This window comes from Falco naumanni, chromosome 16, assembly GCF_017639655.2.
Source record: "Falco naumanni isolate bFalNau1 chromosome 16, bFalNau1.pat, whole genome shotgun sequence".
Lineage (NCBI taxonomy): Eukaryota > Metazoa > Chordata > Aves > Falconiformes > Falconidae > Falco > Falco naumanni.
Genome location: NC_054069.1, coordinates 2,457,906 through 2,478,935, shown reverse-complemented (window position 1 = coordinate 2,478,935; position 21,030 = coordinate 2,457,906). Strand labels below are relative to the sequence as shown.

The following is a 21,030-nucleotide window of genomic DNA, read 5'->3' as shown; positions in this document are numbered from 1 at the left end:
GCGCCCTCCGCGTGGGACGCGGAGCCCCGCGGCGGCGCGGGCGCCCCCGCACCCCCCTCCCCCCTCTCCCTTAAAGGGCCCGCAGCCCCGGGGCCGCCCCGAGGGGACCGTAGGGGACCGGGCCGCGCTGCCCCCCGCCGTGTGTCGTGCCCCCCCCCCCGCCGGCCCGGTGCCGCGCCGGGCGGCCCGCACCCCCCCGCCCGTTGGTACGCTCCGGGGGCGGGGCGGGGCGGAGGTGCCGCGGCCGCCTCCGGCACGGGGCGCCGGTGGAGCGGGGCGGGGAGCGGGGATAAGCGGCGCGGCCGGGCGGCGTTGGATGGAGGCTCCCGTCCGCCGGGTCGCCCGCCCCAGCCTGGAATGTCCTGGGGAGCCGCCGCCGAGCGGGACCGGCACCGGCACCGGGACCAGGGAGGGGGCGCGGCGGCTGCCCGGAGGTAACGCGTCCCGCCGCGCTGAGGGGGACGCGGCCGCAGGTGGCGGCGGCTCGGCCCGGCCCGGCGGCTCCTGTCAGCCCTGGCCCGCTCCCGCCGGCGGCGGCGGCTGAAGGGGGGTGCTGAGGGGGGCCGGCTCGCGCGGGGGGTCCTCTCCTGACGGGGGCCGGCTCCTGGGGGGGGGTCCCCTCCTGGGGGGGGTCCCTGGGGCGGCTCCTGGGGGGGGGTCCCCTCCTGGGGGGAGTCCCTGGGGCGGCTCCTGGGGGATCCCTTCCTTAAGGGGGCTCCCCCCGGGGAGGCTTCTGAGGGGGGTCTCCTGCTGGCGGGGGTCTCCGGGGTGGCTCCTGCCTAAGCGGATCCCCATGGCTGGCTCTTGAGGGGTCCCGCTCCTGAAGGGGGTCCCCGGAGCGGCTCCTGGGGGGGGTCTCCTCCTGAGGGGTGGTTCCCCGGGGCGGCGGGCGGGCGGGCGGGCAGCCCCCCGTGTGCCGGAGCCGGGCGCGGCCGAGGGGCCCGGGCCGGGCCGGGGCTGTTCTGGTGCCCCCGGTGCGGGGCTGGGCGGGGGGAGCCGGGGGGCGCCCGGGTGAGGGGGGGGGGGGGGGGGCGGGCGAGACCCCCTGAGCGCAGTTTCAGCGCTCTGCCCCCAGCCTGTGGCCGATGTACCGTCATACCGCCCAGTGAACGTCCCCCGGGCTGTGTTTGTCATTAAAACGCTGTTCCGTCTGCAGGCGCTGCGGCGGGGCATGGACTTGGGGTCGTGTCTTGCCTCTTAACCGCCTTAAAATTGATAATCTCGGTGCTTGGTTTAAATCCGCAAGGTCACTTTCTCTGTGATTAGAGCGGTGGAAAGTCAGCCCCTAAAGCGAGAGGTGGTGTGTGATGCCTGGGGACTCCAGCCGTAAAGCATAGTGACATCTTAACTCTGTTTATTTTATTTTTTTTTTTCTCATTATGACGCCTCCATCCTTAAAGCTGTCAGATTCTTGCTTTTTAAATGGCTTTTGCTTGCCTTTGTCTGTCTCTTTGCCAAAAAAAAAAAAATAATTATACAGTTGCTGACTTTTAATGAAGGAACTTTCCAGTCGACTATTGCATGTTTTCAATATTGATGTTTTCAAACCAAAAGGGAAATGTTTTTCAGACGTGACACACAACTTTCAACTGTTAGGCAGAAAACAGGCGATGTTTATTTTGCCCCTGCCTCATAACTTTTTAAAGGATTGGCGAATGGGTAAATGTGATGGCTTTATGTAGGTTTGTTGGGTTTTTTTGGTTTTTTTTTTTTTTTTTTTACTGCTTTCCCCGAATGATTTGCTGCGTCTATGTGCTCAGAGGTTTCTGAGAAGGAGTAGCTGCGCCGAGCCTGCGGCTGTAAAACTGTCAGCTCTGAAGGGGTGTTTACTCAGTGAGTTGTATCTTTCACACATGCACCAGAAATACAATTTACTAACCCAAACACCAGGGTTGTCACTCCACAGCCACTGGTCACTGAGGTTACTGGCAGTGCATAAACTTTTATTCTTCTGGGATTTTGTTTGTGGCCCAGTGTCTTCTTGGAACAAAGCAGGTAATCCTGTTGTGCCGGTGCTTAAAGCCAAGCTGCGTGGAGCCGGTTTGCTTTTCTGCTCATCTCCCACAGCTTTCGTGTTTTGACAGTTGCGATTTATGTGATGTGCTGCCTGCCTGTAACTTCTTTAAGGAGAGATAGCGCTTTTGTAATAGCGGTTGCTGAGGGCAACAGCCCACTCCTTCATGTCACTATATTCCAAAAATTCTCCGCTCAAGTAGCGGTGAAGGTTTCGTGGCATGATTTCTTAATGCTTTTCTGTTAAACCTGACATACACCCTAATTACAACCAGCGTGCTTTTGTTCTACCAAACTAAACTAGGCAGTGAGCACTGCTTGCGTGATTCAAATGCATCTAAACCAAACCCTACTTCTTAAAAATGGTTACAAGCCTGTCCCCTGGGGGGGGGTTGATAATGGAGTGCTGCTCCATTAAAAAGAAATATTTTTTTTTTTCCTGTAATCCCCTCCCCAAAACAAGAGGGAAGTTTTTGACTAGTTAGTCTACATCCTAGAAAAATCTTCAGGCTTGCGGAGCAGCCATAGAAACCCACGACTGTTGCTCAGAACTATTTGGTTATGTAAGGCTAGACTTGCAGATAGAAATACTGAGACAGGATCTACTGGATTACCTGCCAGCTTCATGTTAAAAGGGGTTTTTTTTTTATCTCCTCCAAGGGGCAGGAAGTAAAATGGGAACAGTTCTAGTGGCGAGGGATTAGTAATTCACCCAAGGATGAGCGCGGTAGCTTTGTCGCTTGGATTAATGCGATTTACACCCTTAAGCTGCCCCAAGCACTTGTAAACAGCCGTGCCCGTGCGTGCAAGGTGAAGCACAGGCAGGCTAGGAGGCTGCTCCCGCCTTGGCAAGCAATAATACACCACGCAAAGCAGCTGGGAGGGTTTATCTTGGTTATTTTTCACCCTCTTGCGGGTGCCAGGGTTTGGTAGGACACCAGCTCTACCTGGTGCTCTCCAGCCTTTGCCCGCCAGCCCTTTTGGGTGGTGGTTGGGCCAGGACGCCTGTGTGCCCCCTCTGTCGGCATGCTGGCCAGCCTGGCTGGGATGCACTGGTACTAAACTTTGTGTTTCTTACCTCAGGACTTGTGGGGGGGCCCTGGCAGAAACCAACAAAAAAACCCAGACACGTAAGGAGAGGCCTGACTCTGCTATGGGGGCAAACCCCACCAGTGCTTTCATTATCTCAAGGTGTGCTGTAAGCCTATAAACTGAGGCTCATGCTTACTTTGGCTCACTGGTGTGCCAGAGGAATAAGGCAGCTGTGCTCCAACTTCAGGTGATGTCACTTGAGGATTTTAACTGTCAGAGCTTAAAAATACACTGACTTGTTTAAAGACTGCTTCTGCAGATGTGGAAATTGTGAAGCAAAGCAATTGATTTGCTCACGTGAGCGCACAGCCATACCGGTGTTCGTCATCTCATAAATCCTCCTCTGTGTATCCCCGAGCAGACCTGCTTTGCCTAATGAAGGCCTTGGTCATACTGACACCACTGAAATTAATTTAGTGGCTGCTTGAGATAAGACGCTACCGCTAAGTGTTAAGTCTAGCAAAGCTTCAGCTGCAGCAGCAAGAAAACTTAACTGGGAAGCATGTGGTGATTAAACCATTTTGGGAATAAAGCTGTTTTCTGAACCAGTGCCTGACACAATCTGCATGTGGCTTGCTGCGTGGTACAGTTGTGCAGCACCTTCTCCCGGTGTGCCTCTTCACCTGGCTAGTAGCATTGTTGATGTGACTGAAGGTGTAAAGGACCAGCTGCTTTAATTCCAGCTTCCCTGGGAAGTTGTTTGCAGGGCTGGGTGTGAGGAGCAGCAGGTTGCAGGCTGATACCTCGGAGTCTTTGTATGTGCACATCCATCTTCTCTCTGCTGCCAAATGAGCTTTATGCGAAAGGTTTGCATCAGTAGCATGAGCTATTTCTAATTCTGTATGTGAAAAGGCATTGAACTTCACCTAGCTTTCCTGTACCTTCCACCGAACTCGCTCTTCACGCTTTCTCTAAGAGTTCTTTTACTGCAGTGCCTTTTAGGCTGCACAGGAAAACCACCAACTCTTCATCTTCCTTATTTCCGTGCCTACAGATGTGAATCTTGAGGGTTTTGTTGTTGTTGTTTTTTTTTTTTTTTAATGCAATGCTCTGTTCCTGCGTAGTTGTGTTGGCATGCGAACACATGCAAAATGACATGAAAATGCGGTGTATTTGCTGGTGAACTTGGTTCCAGCGAGGCTTTGAAATCTTTAGCTTAGCGCGAGAAGCCCTGAGACGGAGCCAGTCTTCACCCACAAGCCTGTTGAGATCTGGTATTTCAGGTAGCATTTTATACGGAATCGCTTTAATTGGCGTGCTGCACGCAGCTCAGAAACCTGCCTGACGTCTTTTGTTAGGCAACATCTAATTTGTATGAATTAATTGATACTGTAAACTTGACCTTTATATGTAGAGTCAGTTTTTTGACTGCTGCTTTGCTTATGATCTGTTGACTAGCGAGTGGCTCCCTTAGCTGAGTCATGCCACTTTCCTGCTCGCTGCAATGTTTTTCTGTCAGTTTTCTCGTTTTCCTCAGTGTTTCAGTGGGCCAGGGAACTTCTGAGCTGATTCCTGGCTGCAGCTGGGGTGAGGCTGATCAAAAATGCTGGCTTATGTAGCTTAAAAATCTTGTTAAAGGCTTCAAATCCTGTATCAAGCAGACTTGGTCAAATTGCCTCCTGAAGTGGGAATTTCCAGCCTCTCTTGCAATCCGGACTCTTAAAGCTGGTACATGGGAACCAAACTCGTTCTCTGTACGCTTTTTTTTTGCTGTTTTGATCTAGTTTAACAGGTGAGCTGGTACAAGGCCTGTTCTCTGAGTGTGTTTCTTTCCTACTGGCTTAGTGCTCTCCTGGTGGCCTCCCTGAGCAAGCCCTGGTATTGTGTCCCCTTCTCCCAAATAATTCACTCTGGGATAGCATTTGTCCCTGGCAAATTCAGCAAAAACCTCTTTGCTGTATTACTTTAGCTAACGAGAGGTCTCCAGCTACTGTGTCCCAGGAGTTTTTAGACTAGTTTCCTCTCTGTGTGTGTATGTGTATATGTATATATTTATTTTTTTAGGTTTTTCTTTCTCAGCTTACTGTTCTTCTAGTAATGTCCTTGGTAGATGGCTCAGTCCGCTTCCAGGGCTGACTGTGTCATAGTTTTCCACTTAATTTCCCCAGCTTGTTTCTCCCTTTCCGGTGCGGATGATGATTCTCCAGTGACAGTTATCACTTTAGGGTAAACTGCTTGTTCAGCCTTACTAGGGACTGAGATTTGTGCATCCATACCACCTGTCTTTTCCATTAAGCCCCTGCTTGCTCTTTCTACGTGAGAAATATCTCCTGTCTTTCAACAGAAGGGAAAATAATCATGCAAGGTGGGTTGTTTTCCCGCTTCCCATACCTACAAGATGTCTTGGAGCTTTTCTGGCCAGGTGGGATGCTATTTTTTTTTTTCTTTTTTTCTTTTCTCCCCCACCCCCCCAGCTCCTTGGGCGCCGTTTCACATTACAGCTCAGTCAGAGGACTCGCTGCTGCAGGAGGTGGCAGGTACATTCCTGCCTCTTCCCTGCTGTGGGAATCCAGTGCTGGAGCAGCTGCAGGGGAGTGACTCCAGCTAACCCTTCCAGATAAAAAAAAAAAAAACACCAAAAAAAAACAAACCCACAAGCCCCAAACTCTCCGCTGGATCTTGCCCCACAGTTAGAGTTGCTAAATCTTCCACTTCGATGACTGGGGAGGCCTCTGGGGGCTAAAGGGGTGCTGGGGGGGGGGGGGAATGGCCCCTTTTGGCAGCAGCTGGCTTTTAAATTGGCTTAGCTGTCTCATAAAACCGCATTCTCCGTGCTGTGGCTGAGCCAAGAGCTGGTTGCCTGGGGTGGGGTGGGGGGCTGTCTTGCTGTTCCCCCCCACCTCCATCTCCTGCTCCCTGCCAGAAATGCCCGATTAAACCAGTTCAACTCACTAAAACGACAGGGGGGAGGAAAAAAAGCCCCCCCCCCCGAACATAATCCCCCGAAACCCAGAGCGAGGTGAGCCAGCTTGGTTGGAATATTTTCTTCCAGCTTGGCAGCTGGGGGTAGTGCCAGAAGCAGCAGGAGGGAGCGAGGGAGTCGGGGCGGGGGGGGGGGGGGGGGGGATTGGGAGACCATCCCTTTTGGCAGCGGCCAGCTTTTGCCTTAGCTGTAAGGTGAAACCGCACCCTTGGCCTCACCTGTCTGTCTGATCATGCCTTTGATTTATACCCTGGGTTTTGCTGTTTAGTTTTCCCTGCAGACTTCAACCATTGTATCTGATAATGAACCGAGTGGTTGAGCCTTATTTGTTTAATTCAAAGACAAGTTTAATATTTCCTACCTCGCAGTTGTACAAAGTCTGCCTGCCTTGTAGACCTTGGTTTTCCTCACGGTGAACCTGTAAAATGCCAAGGAGCGCCAGACAAAGGGGAAAAAATGCTTGTGCTGTGAGCAGTCCCCCGTTGAAAAATGGGCTCTGAAGGAGAAGGGCAAAGGGGCTGGGTGCCGCTGGTTTACATTTCTGGGGTGTTTTGTCTTTGCAGAGGTAGCTGTGGGTTGTTGCCTGCAAAGCACACCCTGCCAGCTTGCTCCACCTCACCTTCTGCGTGCCGGTGGGACCCCTGCATTGTGGGCTGCCAGCTCCAGTCAGAGGTGAGCTGTGGGGATCTGCTGTGCCCCCCTTAATCTCGGGCGAAGAATGTTCCCGAATGCCTCTGTAATCGTTCTGCATCATCTGCTAAAGCACTGAAGGTCAAACAGATGCTGGACATCTTCTTCATGGAGAGCGTTGTCGTGTTCGTGAGGTGCTTTGTGCCAGAGCAGCAGCCCGCTCTAGCTGGAGATGCCCTTGTTCCTGCAAGGGGATGGTACTGGGACTTTTCCTTTCCTGGTCCTCGCAGAGCGAAACAAACCATTTATCTAGCTAAAAGGCCTCAATTTCAATTATCTTAAAAGAAATAATGTTTTTTTACATGCCGGTTCAGGAGGTAACCCCCAGGTGACCATTCCTCTTGTGAGGACGAGTCCCATCGGGAGAGCTGCAGCAAGGGAAGAGGATGATTCTTCTGAGGTGAAATTCCCTACTCGCTTCCACTTGATCCAAGCTAGGTTTTCCCAAGTAAAGTTACTTTGATCAGGTGGTGTTTTCTCAGTTTTTAATTTCCTTTTATTTTTTCCTTCTTGTTTGCTAAGAGATGATAGATCAGCCCAAATAAGGGTATGAGAAAGGCTGGTGATTTTCAGGAGGATCCAGAGACAGTCAGTGCAAGACATGTTGCCTTTATCTTGGAGATCAGGAGATTCCTTTGCAGTGATGGATTAATCCACTCTTCAGTGAATAATATAACTGAGAACAAGTAGGAGCCAGCGCTCCAAACAGATGACTTGTTTAATAAGTGTATGCTTGTCCTCCCCGCCTCCCCCTCTGAAAAGCTTCTTTCTTCACCATTTCATTCAGCCTGCCTGCTGAAATCTTACAGCCACCTGCGTATGTGCCAGCCCCCCCCCACCCCCCCGTACCAAAGGAGGGATGAGGATGGGGCTGTGCCAAAGGCCTCTGGTCCCAGGTGGATGAAAAGATAAACGGCAGCTCCACCAAGCCAGGGGGAGGCTCAGGTTGGAGAGAGGGTGCCTGTGGGCTGCTCTGGCCATGACATCAACTGGCTGCATGTAGTTCTTACCCTAATTAGCAGTGTTGATGCTGGCATCTGCCAAGGGGTGACCTTGCACCGCTCTGGTCCCTTGGCTACAACAGCTGTCCCCCAACAGAAGGCAAAGCGCTCTGCACCCTGGGAAAAAGTTGTACATAGGAGCTTGAAAATTGGCTTGAAAATTGAGGTTGGGGGAAATGAACTTGTTGGGGACAAGGAGATGGCAATGGGTGGCTTAGATGTGGAAATAACGATGTTTGGGAAGATGGTTCTTCAGTTGTGCTGGGGTGGATCTGCCTGCCCGCCCAGCTGATACCTCGTCTGCAGCTCCACAGCCTTTTGAGCTGCTCAGGGTTGTTCTGGAGCCGCATGCTGAAGATACTCTCCCAGTGACATGGGGGTCGTTCTTGTGCATCCAGTGGGTTACGAGGCTGGGAAGGGAGCTGTGCGACTTTACCAATGGAATTCATGTAGCTAAATCTGTTACCATCCTTATGGATATAGTGGAATAACTCTCTGGCAGCTCACAAGCTGTGTGTCTTGTCGCTTTAACATCTTGGAACATGTCAGGGGTAGGTCCTGCTGATAGTTAGATGTCTGGGTGGGTCTTTGCTCTGCTCAGGACCCCCCAGGTCTGTTGTGGTCTGGCTGGCAAAAGCTCTGATAGCTCAAGGTCAAGTTGGTGAAACTCACCAGCTTTGGCTTTCCCTCTTTCATGAGAGCTGGTGTTCTTGCACTGATGATCCACTTGGGGTGGGGGATCAGTAGTTACAGCTTTCAGCTGTATTTTGGAGAACTTCAGTGCTGTGTGGGGCAAAGATAAGATCTTTAAAACAGCATTTCCCCCTTTAGAGGATGGGTTTTGCTGGTGTTGGCTGAGTGTGATTTCTGGTAGCTGAAGAGTGCTGCTGTGTAATGTTCCAACTCCATGTAGATTAAATGTATTGCGGAGTCAAACTAAACAATAGCATGTGGTTTTCCTTTGTTCCCCCCCCCCCCCCCTTCCCCACAATAAGAGTTCACAAAAGTTCCAGAATTATGGCTATACGCTCGAGCGTAGGCTCGGATTTTCATAAAGCTTGCTGAGGGCTGTTAACTTCTGAGGAACTATTTCACGTTTGCAATAGCTTCAGGAAATCTCTTTGTTTTTCAAGAGCCTTTTCAGAAGGTGCCTTTTGGTGTAGCGCTTGGATACCTGCTGCCTAAATACTTTGCAGTGACAGTATATCACAGCTTGATGGAGATTTGAGTCTCCTCTAATAAAATGCAAGCTCAGGAGGAAAACCCTGAGGGTTTTTTGGAACAGAAGATGTTTTCTGTTCCTGCCACTAATCTTTGTTGCAGAATGAAATAGGAATGTATCCTTTAAATCTTTGTCAGGGTGTAGAAGGAAGCTGGCAACGGATGTAATCAAAAATGTTATTATCAAAACTCTCTAAATATGTTGAAATTTCAACCTTAATGATATGATTTTGAATTCAGCTATTCAGACTGAGGCATTTTATTTTTTTTGGGTGCAGATTGCACTTCCAAATTGCTGTGCGAGTCGAGATCAATCAGAGGAGTCTAGGACTAGATGATAGATGGTGGATGCTGAAGTTACAGTCTGCAGCTGTGTGGATTGAGTCTCTTCAGCTCTGTGAATTGTCACAGGAACAGATCTCGAATGAGTTGGGTGGTAGCATTGAGGCACGGTTTTGTAGATTATGGGCTTTTTTGCTCAGCATTTAAAAAATAGTCTGATTTCAAGTCAGGTTTTTTTCTAAACTAGTGCGTTTGTCGTTGCTCGTGTGTAAGCTACACGCATGGAAAAAGTAAGTATATTCAGAGATTTTCTGAAGCAGCTCTTACTGGTTCCAGTAAAACATAATGAAGCAGCACCAGATCCTATGTGCGGCGGCAAAGACCCTAAACTGCCTCCTTGGTATGACAGGAGACTGAAAGTTTTTAGCCGCCTTCTTGTTGGTTGGAATAAGGGACCTTCAAGTCACCTTCACCCTTCCGACCCCTCTTCCTCGAGACTGCAGGTTGAGGATGTAAAAGAAACTGAAGTCCTTCTCCAAGCCAAAGGTGTGAAGCTGTTTATTTTCACTCTGGAAGCATATATATTGCAGGAGGCAGATGCTAGCCTGCTTAACCTAAGCATTCACTACTTATCTGGGGTCTGGCAGGCATACAAGTGTTGTCCCTTCTAATCCCCCAATATTAAAAAGTCCAGGCACCTTTCGCTGGCTGAGTCCAAGATTGTTGGCTCCTTTTTGTGTGTTTTTTAGAGCAGAAAAAGAAACATTCGCTTTCTTTGCCAAGTTTAAATGAAGACTAATGCTGTGGTGCTGCTTAATCTTGTTTTTCTTGCTATCTGATGGATGCTAACGTGGGATGGAATCAGTCCCGGCAGCCGGTTATCTTTGCAGGGCCCCTGTGTGTTGCTGAGCTCGGCATTAAAGTCTTGCGGGGGAGCTGACTTGCTACGAAGAGTCTCAAACCTTCTTCCTACATCCTGAGGCCACAGCAGCGGTGTCCCATCTTCTTTTGGGAAGGTGTCTCCTGGAATTACCAGTCTGCTGTTGGACATCCAAACAGAAGTCCTGTTCAGCAAAGTAGGATGTGTCTGTGCGGGTGAAAACAGGGCGCAGTCAGGTTAACCTGGTACAAAAATTCTCCTTGGTACCTGTGATGAAACTTAACTACTTTCCTATCAGTTGCTCATGTCTGAACTAGTTCTGCTGGTAGCAGCTGCCATCACCCTAATTTACGGGAAGAGATTTGGGCTCTGACTCATGAACTGCCACTGTTTGATGCTGGTGCCCCCGACTGCCCCTCCGTTCGGGGCTGGGGTCCCTGCCTCTAGCAGGGGTGAGCCAGTGGTGCAGCGTTGACTCGGAGCTCAGCTGCAGTGGGTGAAGCAGCAGAGCTGGAGAAGCCGAATCCTCAGGCTACGGTTTCATGATCGCTGCTGCCTCCTTTCCCTGGTCCAGCTTGGCTCCGCTGGCACAAGAAGGAAGCGGGAAGCTATGGCCGGTGCTTGGTTCTGCAGCGCTGCTGAGCAAATCTAACCCAAAGCCCCCCCTCTCCTTCCCCCGTGTTCTGCTATCCCTCACCTCGCATGGGAGCCAAGTCAGTTTGTGTAGCAAACCTGGCCTGAGCAACATGATTTTTTAATTTTATTTTTTCCCCCTTTCCCTGCCTAGCTATTGCAGAGACAGCTTTTATCTGGGCCTGAGGCTAACGGGATTGTTTTTGCTAGAGGAATATTGTCAGTTGTGTCGGGATTCCTTCCCTCTAGGTTAAGAAGCTCAGAAATGTGTTTTTCCTGGAGAGTTCGGACTTCAATTTTGAAACCAGGTTTGATCTGTGGAGCGTGGGGGAAGGGAGGGGAGGAGAGCAGTAAAACCGAATTACCCGGTTAGCTTACTGTAACACTGAAGGATGAATTGTTCGAAGGCTTGTTTTAATCGGGGGGAGGGGGGGAGAGAAAGGATGGACTCTTTCCTGCTTTATTCCTCAGCTGTCACTGGTTAGCCGGTTTGCTTTTTAATAACCATTGTTCTCCTGCCTATTTACCCTGGAGACTGGGTTCAGCGGCAGTGTGTTGGCATTGCATGTGACAGTGTGTGGACTACTGTAAAAGGAGGGGAAGCGGCAATTTCAAGTGGAGGACAGCAATTTTGTGGAGCAAACAGTCAAAATGGAGCTGTTGCTCCGTTTTGTGCCCGCTTTCAGCCGTCTGCAGGCACAGTGGATTCTAAAGGGTGACTTTACAACCGTGCTGTAACACACAGGCTTTGCTCTCCGGTTCCAGCGCGCCTCCCATATCCTGCAGCCATGAGTTCACAGGCTCCTAATTGCCTATGATGTAAGACAGCAGTAGATGAGGTTGCTATAAATTCTGGCTGCAGGTGTGGATTTAATAGTCATGCTTCCCTTTAAGGAATCACGGATAGCATGGATCCCTGCAAGTTGCAACAGACCGAGTTGGACTTGGGATAAGGCAGCTAGAAGAACCCTGGCTCTTGTGTCTTTTAGAGCTGTTGCTTGCTGGAGGCTGCCAATGGACGGTGTCAGTGTTCATCTAGAATCGCCTCAGGAATGAGCTCGTGTCCTCTAACAAAGCTTGCCCATGGTTCCTCTTCTTTCCATCGACTTTCTCTCACATCAAAACCTATCAAGAGTGAGAGTGCTGCTGGAAGCAGACCTCTGGGCAGCGTGCGTGGACGCGAGCTCCTTTGTCTGAGAGTCTGACAGGCTTTTTTCTGATGACCTGAGTGAGCCTGTGGTTCTAGTCCTTGGTTTTTTTGGTGTGTTTGGTTTTTTTTTTTTTTAATCATGCTGGATTCTGGTTACAGGAACCATAGGGAGATTATAATCGCAGGTGATCGTCCTTGACATGCAAAATTCAAACTTTTTGGAGGGGAAAAGACACACCCTGAGGCAGTACTGAAGCTTGCTGTGGCGTGTGCACCTGTAGGTCGGATAATTAGGACAGCGAGTCCCCTAGCTCACTGGAGGAAAATAGGCATGTCTCACTTGGAGTTGGGTTTGGTGGGGTTTTTTTCCTGTCTTTTGGCCACATTCTTGCAGTTCAGGGTTTATTAAAGACACTGGTGTGGTGCTTTGCTACTTGCTTTGAGGCCTCATGCTGTTAAGAGTGCAAAGTTCCCTTTCATGGACATCCATTCCTAGCCCCTCCTTTGGGCTAGCACTCCAAGACTGCTTGGTGAGCTGAAACTGCTCCCTCGTCCAGGTGAAAACTCAACCTCATTTTTTTTTTTCTTTGGCTGAGTTTTCAGCTGGATCTGCCAGCAGATCTGACTCATGCGGTGGCCGCATGATCACTGGTGCAGATAGGAGGATGCAAGCCAGGTCCTGAAGGAAGGTGTTACTGCCCTCAGCAGCAGCCTGTCTTTAAATTGGCTGAAACTGGTTGCGAAATCTCGTTCTTGGTTTTAAATAAAAAAAACCAAAAAAATCACTCGGTTGAAAAAGTAAACCCCCTTGCTCCGAGGATCAGGCCAGCTCTGTAGGAAGGAGCGGAGAGGGAGGCGTTTGCAGAAGGACCTTTCCAGACACAGTTGAAGGTGAGCAGAGCTGTCACTGGTGATGGCAAGGTGGCGAGGCAGAATCGGGACAGGTGGTGAGCTAGATATGGGGAAGAAAATGGGAGTATGAGGCAAAGTAGTGCCTAGTCAGGAGAGAGTGAGAGGGCTGGGGTCTTGGGGGGGTCCCTGAAGAGCAAGGGGTGAGAATTTTGTATGCGTTTTGTTTACAGTTACTCTGATGGAACTGTTAGACTAATGATACCTTCAGATCCCTTGAGGTCTAAAAGCCCTTATTTAGGTATTTAAGCATAATTGCAGCCCAGCAGAACTGTATATTAGGCTAATGCTCTGTTCTTTTGCTTCCCCTGAGGCTAGAAGAGTCAGAAACCATACCCACTTCATTAGCGTGGCAGCAGGGGGACTGTCTCAGCTTTTTTTTTTCCTGAAGTTAATAATGAAATTAACCTAATTGTTATGCCTGTTTGTGGATAAGAACGCATGGCTTCTGTGATGATTTATTATATTTTTTTTTCCCCAATGTCTGTCTTGTTGTGACCGGTGCTGATACAGCAGGATGGGGATCCCAGGCCTCCCCAGTCAGAGCACGTATGTGTGTCGGTAGCAGACTAGCGACTCAGGAGTGTTTTTGACTGCGTGCTGCAGAGGCACAGTACACAAACTGTTAAATTTTTTCCCCTCTGCTCACAAATCCATTTCTTCAGTCAATGCCAAAGCATGCGTTCTTCTATCAAGACCATATGTATGCCAAGACCGAGGTTTTAAAGTCAAGGTGTTTTTGAAATACTGGAGTGCAAATTAAGTATCTGAGTAATCTTAACTGTCTTCTAAAAAAAAATTCTCTATCAGCCTCACATATAACTCAAAGGATTAATGGAAAGCTATACTTTGATCAGAGTCCAACAGCTGATACCAACCATGAGACTTTCCAGGCCTGAAAGCAAAATAGAAAAAACCAGTGAACAACTAGGCAAAAGATCTGCTTCTCCATCTTTGAGGCAGGCCAATGTTTTGGTCATGGTTTTAGGCTAATACTTGTATTTATTTATTTTTTTCCTCAGCTGCTTAGTGTATCCTTGTGTCATCTTTGTCCTGTGACACTGGGCCTTACCTGTGATAGTCTGAGTAAATTACAGGCGTTATTTAGGATTTTTTTTTTACAGCTTTGGAAAAAGACACATATGCCTTACAAAGGCAGGCCATCAAGGCTTAAGGACCCCTGTCCTTGTCAGGACTCGGTTGCTGCCTCGTTTGCTCAGTGCTGTTTGTTCTTCCTGCCATCTGCCACCCTGAGCAAATACTCAGTCTCTATTTTAACAAAAATAATGTGCCGTTACAAACCATTGCACAATCGATAAGGTATTTTGGCCCCCAAAATTGCTCTTGGGATTCGTTACTGATTCATGGGGAGGTTTAAATCATGTGGAGCAACCATGGGGCTTCGTGCATGCTCATGCAAGGCTGCTTATAAAAACACATTACCAGAAAAGAGTAAAAATACCAATTGAATAATTAATTGGGAATATCTGTAGGCAACACTTGGATGCTGGCTTAGCACTGATTGATTTGGATGCTGGGCAGGGGTATGGGCAGAATTTTGGAAGCGTTAATGAAATTCAAGGTGACAATTGCAAAGGTTGCGCAACTGTAATTTCTCTCTTAGTTGTCACGATAAGGATCTAGAAAGTATACTTCCATTTGTTTAAAATTTAATAAATAAATATGAACATAACATCAAAGGATGCTTTTTCTTGTAATTTTTAAATGCCCTTCCATTTGGTTTGTTTCTGTAGCTGCCTTTGAGTATGTTTCATTGCATTCTGACCTGTTTATATCTTTCACACTTGGTTTATAGGGTCACTGTCAGCAAACTGTTTTTTGTGGGGTTTTCCCTTTCAGATTTTTTTAGGCTAGAGAAAATACCAGGCTTGCAGGACTGCTAGGCAGAGCTTGGTTTGTTTTCTAAAAGCACCCACAAAATCCCTTTGAAGTACATATTTTTATTACTTACACTCACGAAATCCTGTCTTTCGTGATGCCATAATTCTGATACAAATGCCTAATTATGGTATTTTAAAGGGAAAAAAACCCAAACAAAACCCTAAACCTCAACACTTATGTAAATGCTTGGCTCCTTATCTCCATTGCTCCGCTTCCTGTAATTTAGTAACACAGAAACTGCAGTTTCAGTGCTCGAGGTGGAGAGTAGAACAGGAGCACTCAAATGTGTGTGTGTACATATATATATTATTATTTTTTTTTACACAAGCTGTGATTACAGCATGACTTCTTCAGTGCTCGAGCTCTCTCTTCGGAGTGTAATTAGGAACACATTGATTCTTATTGCAGCTGGCAGCTGCTCGCTATTGCCTTTTTCAGCTTATGACCCCCATAGTCCTGCTGACCTTTCCTGGGGTTAGTCGTAGGCCCTTTTCATTGTGATGGGCTAGAAGTGGCTCATGTGGAGTTGATTATTTCCTTGCTTGTCTGGCCTTTTTGGTGCCATAACTCCAAGTCACTTCCATTTTCTTCCCGTGCTTTTGGCTGACCACAGTGAAAGGAAATGCTTTTGCTGGCGACAGGATCGGTTTGCACGCTTGACTGACTCGATTGAGACCCTGAAAAGGGGGGAGGGGGAGGGTAATGAACACTGTAGGTGCTGCATTTGCTTTTTAAAGGTTGATGTTAATGATTGAGTGGTCATTAAGCATTCATAAAAATGAGGCTTCGGCAAGCTCTGTTGCCTTTTAGGGACCTGAAACCCACGTGTTGGCATTAAAAATCAGTCTGCTGCATCCTTGATGTATGGCAGCCGTGTCTTTAGGAGCGGTACGTACAAGTTATGTGGCGTGTGGGTGACCGCACCGGTGTCAGTTGCTTGCGACTACTTCAAGTCTTTCCCAGCTACCAAAAGATGCAAGAATAAACCTCAGAGGTTAGTCCGTAAAGCTGACGGGCAGACTGTCGGTTGCTACCGGGCTGCTAACCCGCTCCTCCCAGCACAAAAAGCTAATGAAGTATATATGCCAGCTGTTACACTCATTTTGCCAGACCCCAGGAGGACAGCATGAAGACAGTCGGTGATCAAAGGCTTTGGAGATCACTGAGGAGCCGAGCTGCAGGAATGTCTGATTGCTTTCTCTTGGAATGCCACAGGCTTCAATACCTCTTTTTTTTTTTTTTAAGGTGTCTTGGTGCGAGATTTAATGATCTAACTCTGCTTGCTTGCACTAAAGGCATAGTGTTTTAGTTTAATTCTGGTGGGTTTGTTTGCTCTAAATTCAGGTGCTTTGAAAATCTGTGATTTTTGTTGTACTGATGGAAACAATTTTTGGGAGCAAGTTAAAATGAATTTTTTCTTGGTGATTCTGGAATAAATGACCTGGGGGGAAAAATCCAACTTGATGTGCTGTAAGTGTTGATTCACATGGAGTGTTATAAAGTGAGGCTGGGCTAATTGATGCAGAGTTGCTGCTGTTTAGGAAAAATAAGAGTATTTAAGTATCCAAAGGTGTTTTATTCTAAGTGAAAACTGCTGTCACGTCTGCAGCTGGTGGGCAGCGTTGCCCCTGAAGCAGCAGCGCTCTGTCACTTTTTCCTAGGGCTTCTTAGAGAAGGCCGTCAGCTCCTGGAGGTGGAGTGGGCAACCTGAATAACTCCCTCTGTTCCCGAGCACGCTATTTCCTTCCTCCTCCTCCTCCTCCTCCCCTGCTTTGCTGTGGCGTTTATAGGACCCGGTGCATTTGGCTAGCGAAGAAACCCTTTCCTCCTTTAGCTTCAGTGTGCTGAAACGGCTGGTGAAGGTCAGATGAGTTTTGGAGGAGAGGGATGGAGCCGGGATACGGTAGCGGTTAGATTGAGGTGAGGTGGTGGCTAAATAGCTCTGGTGGCTGCTGGCTGTTGGGAAGGGAGGTCCTGGAGTTGTCCTGCCAGCTGGGCTGAGATGGCAGGGAGATGATTCAAGGAGTAAAACCAGAGGGGAAAAAAAGTGTCAGAAAAAGGGAACAAAAAAAAAAGGGTATGAGATAATGCCGCTTTTAGTAGTGACTCTGCCCTTAGCTGCAAGGGTGGAGATGGGAAGTTCATGGTCTGGTGAATAAGCGGGGCAGGTTCTCGGCTGTGGATCCTCTGAGGCTGGGTGTCACAGGAATGTGTGGCATACAGCATTTTGTCATCTTTTAGAGTGTAAAACTTTTTTTTTTTTTTGGTGCAAGCATGGATAGGAGTGAGTTAATTTGGAGGTGACAGGTTAAGTTAGTTACACTGAACGAGCCAGGCATGTGGAGGCTTTCACTGAAGACCGCTGGTTTCTGGAGAAACGGTGACAAGAGTGAAGCTTTGGGAAGAGAGGAGAGAGTCACTGCCAGGGCTGCAATGTCTGTCCAGATCGGAGATGAGAAGCCTGCCTGGCTGATCTGGTGCCTGCGTCTTCCCGTCTCGGCTTGGTAGGATGTTTCGGTAAGTCCAAGTGCCAAGGGATGCTTCTTGGCCCACGTCCCTCCTGGTGAGTTCTTCAGGCCTCGACAGCCAGGTGGTGGCATGCAGGCTGCCCTGCAGAACCTAGCCAGCGTGTGCCAGGGCTGGTGTGACAGTCCAGCAGCAGGGACAGCCCTGCTCCTGCAGCGGGAAACCTCTCTGGTGCTCCTAAAGGGACTAATTAAAATATATACTTCCCCTCTGTTTGGAGTTGGCTCCGATGATTTATTTTGCTTGCCTGAAGATGGCATCCTGAAGGTCATGGGGCTGAAACTGTGAGCTATGGACAGGCGTGCATGCCTGTCCCCATAGCTATGTGGTGAGGGGTCCCTTTTACAAAGGGTCTGCAACAAATGAGTTACATGCCCAGAATTATGTTATCTTCAGAAGTACTCCATCTTACTGATTATCTCCAAAAGTACCAGGTACGCGTTTTGGGATGCCCCTGCATGTGCAGCATGCTCCCGAGGGGTGGGTGTGTGTTGGATCGGTCAGGATGATGACTTCTCCTGACACGAGACCGTTATCTTCCTTGTTTCCCTTGGCCTGTGAGCGCCGAGTTACTTTAGAGCTGACAAAGTCAAGTGCTAGATGAAAATAATTGGACTTTAGATCAAGATGTCTCAGTGGAAGTAGGAGAAATACAGGCCTTTGCCATGCTCTGACTTTCTGGTATGTGGTGCTGATGGTCTGGAGGAACCACCAGTGAAAGTAGAAAGGACTTTTCCCTTGATCCACGAAAACAACGTCAGTTTCTATTCAACCTTGAATATTATTTACATAAATAACTCCTGTTACTACTGTTTTGTTTTAAAAGGATCTGAAATAACCCCTTGTCTCAGTGACACCTCTTACTTCAAAATAACTTTGATTCACCAGTGATGGAGATAACGTTCTCTCAAGTAAGGAATAATGAACAGTGGGTAGAGACGTTCCTGGGTGAGCTCATCTCACAGTTGGAGACACTTCAATGGAGCCACATCTAACCAAAGTTCTTCTCTTTCTGTTCCCAGTGGGTCTCCAGTGACTGGTACTTCCTGTCAAAACAGGAGTTCAGGGTTATTGAAATGATGGCAAAGGGGAAGAGTCTTGTTTTTCCATCCCTAAGGCTTTTATTGCTTGGATATGGTTTAATATAATACTGTAAGAGGCACGGTTTCTCTGCTGGGTTTCTAAAGACCCCAAAACTATGAGCCTTGCCCTCTTCTCTACTACAGTAGAAGCAGGGGACTTCTGTAGTGACACCATCTGTCAAAGGAAAAGGCAAATATTTGTGGGTTGTGTATTGCACGTTGGATCTCATCTTCCCCCTGTGTTCCCACACCTACCAGTGCGTGAGGGGTTTCTGTGGTCCCTTCCAAAGTGCGTGTTAGAGAAACTGCTTGGATGCCTGAGTGTTGTTGCTGAACAATGCTGCTCTGGTTAAAGCGAATATTTTTTCTTTTTTTTTTTTTTTTTTCCCCTCCCTCATTCAAAGAACTTCGGTCTTTGTGGCTTGCTTTGTGTACTCACTGCTTTACAGTTGATCTTACCACTCCGCAAGCCTGCGAAAGCCAAACTGGTAGGTCAAAAGAGGAGTAGCTGTTGACACTGGCAGCTAGGAACATGTAAAGGGAAAGATAAACAGAGGGAAATCAGAGACTGGATAAAGTAGATCTCCAAAGATAAAGTTTAGTTAAAGATAATGAGTTGGCCTTGTTTAAAAAGACAGCTGCAGAATAACCCAGTAGCTCCATGTGCTGGGGTTAAAGTTGACCCAGAATATACGTTTCATTGCTTTTCATAAATAAATAGTTGAGGGAAGATTTGGCAAAAAGCAACATTGCCCCCCACCCCTCTTCAGCAAAGTGTTTGATGTTAACAAGTTCTCTGGGTGTTTACTTTGTCCTGCTCTTGCTGGTGGAGCGGCTCTCCTGCCCTTGAACCGAGTGAGAATTCAAATAAACCAAAACGCGTTCTGCGCAGCTGATCTCTTCTGCCATCTGCGCCTTACCAAAACAGCCCCGGCTCTTGTTGGGGAGCCAGCCTGGGCGTTGGGTCTTCCGAACAGCTGAAATAAATTTGCCGCATCAGATAAAGCTGCCCAGAAATGGGAGCAGGACTTGACAGTGTTTCTTTCAGCCTTCCCAAGCTGTCATTATGAGCCTGGAGTGCAGTTTGCAGGGAGAAGGAGCAGTAAGCAAATGGCTCTGTAAAATCTAGAGTGATTCTTTTATTATTATTAGAGTCTTCTCCTGTTGCTTGTTTTGCATATATATTTTACAGTGATGTTGCGATGATAAAATACTGTTATTTTTAAATAAACCATGAAAATAATTTTGCTGTTGATACCCTGGATCTGGCTTCTTGGAAAGCAGACAGCCCTGCGAGCGCTCAATAAACCGGGACTTATTTCTGTCAATTACGCATTGTTGCACTTGTTCTGTGTGCTGCCAGTAGAACTCCTAGTTATTGTATGTGTGTTAGATACGTGTTTATATACATGTCTGATATATGAGATGTTTGAAATATATGTTGAGTGTTATCAGCAGTGAAATTGTATGGCCGGGCTGATAAATGAAGTAACTGTGCTAAATGAACTCAAATCTTATTCATCATAATATTACACAAGTAAAATAGAAAACTTAAGTGAACGACAGCTGCAGATTTTTTTTTTTTTCTTGGAGAAGAGAGCATTTGATGGAGACTGAGTGTTGGAAACAGTTTTGGAGACTCACCTCATACAAGTTAAGCTGCTGGTTTCGTGATTTAGCTTGTATTTTGCTGGTGATGAAAGTGAGATCTTATATAGCCAAATGGTCAGGTGTGATACAATGAAGGAAAGGACTGGCTTCGTGTAGAATCAGCCTTGTAGATAAAAGTGCATATAGTGGATGCCCCAGCAGTATACATGAGAAAGCAGTATTGCTTTGGGAATATAAATGAGAAAAAGATTAATACTGGTGATTTTTTTTTCAGTAGACATTTGCCATCATTTGTCTGTAAAGCACACTAGAAGGAGCAAGCAGATGACACGTCTCAGTAAGCAGTTTTAGAGCAATTACGAGTGGTAGCTGCATCGCAGTGTGTAGATCCATAATAATTTGTAAAACAAGCGTGGCCTGGTGATAGATGGTCAAATGATTATTGTTTGCAAACAATATTATCTCCAATAGATAAGCTGTTTACTTTGGACTTCAATTCCGCTGGTTGGAAAGTAGTCTGATTTATCAAGGCAGTATGGTTAAGTGCGGATGCCTCATACTCCAGCTGTGGAAAAAAATCTTATATTAAGGATAGTACTTGGAAACATAGTTAAGTTCAACTTCTAACTCATTTTTACAGATGGTTTCTATATTGCAAAGAATATTGGCTGTTTCCTGGTTGTGCTTTTTTTGAAACCCCACTTTGTTGTAAGAGAGTTAAAAGACTAACTCCTGAAACTTACAGTAGACATCTGTTTGTTTGTTTTGTAGCTGTTTCCGTGCCTCATTTTAGTCTGGAGCTTCGTGCTTTCAACTTCTGTAATCTGGCGCTATGCATCCAGCTCCCGGACTCTTACAGGCACTGCTCTTCATCACTGCCGTGGGTCTCATCCCTGCCACGAGTTCAGGTAAGGCCTTCTCAGCTGAGATGACTTGCTTGGAGGTTTTGGAAGTTGAGCCCATCCTTCTGAATGAGCAGCAATTTGAAATGCGTTTCAAAGTGCCCAACCCTAATGCATGTTATCGATAACGTGCTTTTAAGGAAGCATGGAGCACTTAAACACAATCTTGAGCTGAATATGTGACTGCTTTTGAAAAGTTGGCTCAAAACAAGT

The 21,030-nt window shown here is 47.7% G+C and overlaps 1 protein-coding gene across 1 annotated transcript in view; it reads left to right on the top strand.

Annotated features, from left to right (window-relative positions):
- Positions 1–258: 258 nt before the first annotated feature.
- Positions 259–21,030, top strand: part of CDON (cell adhesion associated, oncogene regulated) — a 56,484-nt gene continuing 35,712 nt past the window's right edge. Inside the window, exons 1-2 of the mRNA XM_040616185.1 lie at positions 259–434; positions 20,687–20,823. Of these exons, the coding sequence (XP_040472119.1) occupies positions 20,748–20,823 (76 nt within the window). The 5' untranslated portion in view covers positions 259–434; positions 20,687–20,747. The remainder of the gene's footprint in view (positions 435–20,686; positions 20,824–21,030) is intronic.